The sequence below is a fragment of the Lytechinus variegatus genome, chromosome 12 (genome assembly GCF_018143015.1).
Source record: "Lytechinus variegatus isolate NC3 chromosome 12, Lvar_3.0, whole genome shotgun sequence".
Lineage (NCBI taxonomy): Eukaryota > Metazoa > Echinodermata > Echinoidea > Temnopleuroida > Toxopneustidae > Lytechinus > Lytechinus variegatus.
The window spans coordinates 981,166-984,280 of record NC_054751.1 but is presented as its reverse complement, the minus strand read 5'-3'; the positions used below and the strand labels follow the sequence as shown (position 1 = coordinate 984,280).

The 3,115-nt window shown below is 37.0% G+C and overlaps 1 protein-coding gene across 1 annotated transcript; it reads right to left on the bottom strand.

The window, feature by feature from the left end:
* Positions 1 to 1,001: 1,001 nt before the first annotated feature.
* LOC121425219 (sepiapterin reductase-like) lies at positions 1,002 to 2,584 on the bottom strand. Its single transcript, XM_041621228.1, has 2 exons — positions 2,007 to 2,584; positions 1,002 to 1,341 (listed from the first exon to the last, which is right to left on the bottom strand). Exons 1-2 carry the CDS (start codon positions 2,519 to 2,521, stop codon positions 1,029 to 1,031), a joined length of 828 nt encoding a protein of 275 aa, XP_041477162.1. The 5' UTR covers positions 2,522 to 2,584; the 3' UTR covers positions 1,002 to 1,028.
* Between the last annotated feature and the right edge of the window lie 531 nt (positions 2,585 to 3,115).

Genomic DNA, 3,115 nt, shown 5'->3' with positions numbered 1-3,115 from the left:
TTGGCACAGTAGACTACCCTCATTCCTTGAAATATTTGTGCATTGTATAAAGATATGGTGGGCATTATCCAGAATTCTTCGGAAGTGGGTCAGAGAAGTTCAATGATAACATGCACAGTACGAGAACAGGTACAAGTGTAGAATAATTTAATAAAGCTTGTTATCAATAAAAATGCTCCTATAATTCTATAAAGCCAATCAAATAACATGATTTTCAGTAGCTTATAACACCAGTTTTCATTACTTACCAGTGCTAATATGTTTTAGGTATAAGGGAGCATGATTTTTTTTTTTAAGTAAGCGGAACGTGATTAAAGGAAACCAAAACCCAAGAAGAGAAGTGATCTCATTGGAAAGAGTAAAATGAGAGGAACAATTAAAAAAAAAGTTTCATCAAAATCGGTTATGAAATAAGCAAGTTATGGGAGTTTGAAAACTCTTGTTGTACTTTCTATGTGGATCCTCAAATTGGCAAACGAGCTTCAAAATGGCTGATTTTGTGGACAACTCTCCATTTGTTTTGTACACAAATTTTCAGATTTTCCTCATTATCTTTCAAATTACATCTTGCCTCCTTCTGAGCACAACATATGTCATGGGAAAATATAATCCACACCATATATGTCAAGGTCAGGAGGAGATAATGTGAAATATGTAAAATAAAGGGGAAAATCTGAAAATATGTGTACAAAACAAATGGAGAGTTGTCCACAAAATCAGCCATTTTGAAGCACGTTTACCAATTTGAGGATCCACATAGTAAGAACAACAAGACTTTTTAATCGTCCATAACTTGCTTATTTCATAACCGATTTTGATGAAACTTTTTTTAAATTGTTCTTCTCATTTTACTCTTTCCAGTAATATTGCTTCTCCTCTTGGGTATTGGTTTCTTTTAAGAGAGGAACAGCATCTGATAAATTGTTTAAGGGACATCACATTTATAAATAATGTTTATTGTTGATTAAAAACAGACATTTAATATGGAAAAAAAGTTGTTATCACCCAAAAAATTACATGATTACAATTCAGGATGAAGTATTCTCCTCCTTATCCGGGACATCGAAGTAATCAACATGCGCCCCAGACTCGTAATCGTCTCCCTCCAGGATGACAGCCAACTTGGCCGCAGTTTGATGAGGTTTGAGGAGCACATTTTTGGTCTCCAGATCCCTCATCATCTCTCTGAACTCTTGATCAATGCTCTTGTCGATGATTTCTCTATACATGTCTGTGTCGACTGGTCCTGGGGAGTAGTTCAGGAAGCGCACGTCGGGTTCCTCGATGGCATAGGTCCTCACCATCATTTCTCTGGCAGCCTTCCCCGTGTTGTACAAACCGCTGAACAGAAAAAGGAAAGAGGCAGGATTTGGTGTCATTAATCAATGTGTAGGATGCACCTAGAACCCATGAAAACTGAGACATACTTTTGATCATGCACAATATATGAGAAGACAGTATTAATCACCTGCTTTGAGAATTATTTTATCAATGCTGATAATTTACATTACTCCCCTCTAACTTGATAGAATAATCAGAACAATCAGAAGTAGAAGAAAAATAGATTTAAAATTTTATCAATTGAAACAATCAATTTATTAAAACATGGCTGAACTCATAACAAAATTAGAGCTATCCACTCTTTAACTATCAATATCATGCATTTAAAATCAAGCAGAAATTCTGAGGACCATAACCAAATGAAAATTGTTGAATGATATTACTCACTCAAAACATAAACTGAAGTGTCTGGTACTTTCTACCTAAAGTTTAGGCCTAGGCCTATATCACTCACAATAAAAATTTCCCCAAAATATTCCATAAAAATATTAGTTTTCTCATTGCGAATAGCTACCATGTACAAGCTAAAGATTGAAGATGAAATCAGTAACTAATAAATTAGTAATAATCTAAGTTTGGACTTTGATTGATCATTTATTTAGTATGTATTCAGGGTCGCGGTGATGTACTGACATTTAGATTGGACTCTATTTAATTGAATTTACCTTGTCTTCATAGGCTTAATGGCACAAAGAGAAGTCACGTTGATAACGGTTCTTCTCAGCCCCTCCCTCTTTGGGAAGGTCCGCAAGAAATGCGAGGTCAACATCAGCATCGACGTCAAGTTAAGCATGAAATACTGCTGCACATAATCCACGTCAGAGGCGGTCATCTGCTTCATATACCTAGACATGTCATTGATACTTGCTGCGTTATTGATGAGCAAGACATGTTGAAAATCTGACGGGTTTGTCGTTCCAGTGAGACTGGAAAGAGATTCGGACAGGGTACCTGCATTTGCGAGATCGGCGGTGACTACACTGACGTTCACGCCGGGCGCAACGGCCTGGACTTGACGCTGGGTCTCGTTGAGATCAGCTGTGGAACGTCCCGTGAGGACTACTGTTGACCCTGGGCCAAATTTCGCAGATAATGTTGCTGCTATGGCACGTCCTATGCCTCTACTTCCTCCTGTAATTATACAAAATGTCTTTGAGTCGAATACTTGTGTGGCTGCCATGATTCAAACAACAAAATTTGCTGACGTTCTTTCCAAGACCAGACAACAGTTAACGATCTTTTGGCTGAGATGGCGCCCTTAATCTGCGCCTGCGTGTAGCGTAGCCGCGCCGAGCTAGCAAGGTGCGTGTCGCCGGACGAGAAAAATCACAAGTCCGTGTTCGAATCTTAGTTATAATTCTATATATTATGTTCTATATACATTTATATACACTTCTCTATTTTATTCAAAGAATTGAATACACGATAGATTCATACCTTTAGCAATGTATGCACGTGTCTGAAAATTGATACTGTACCATTACGAATAAATTTCAATTTTTATTTCATATTTCATTAGCTAGTTTTGGTTCAAAACGGGCAAAACTATACTACAACTAAAAAAATATTACCAAATTACAAAACTATATTGACAATGGATGCCTGCTATAAAAGAGGAACAGCATATACCCGCACAAAGCAGATCAACGGATAATACATTGAAGATTACATTGCAAAAATACATATATTTTATTAATAGTGAATGGAGTGCCATTTGCTGTCCCCTTTGTTGAATTCGGTTAATTTAAAAACATCCTGCCTATCAAACAAAACC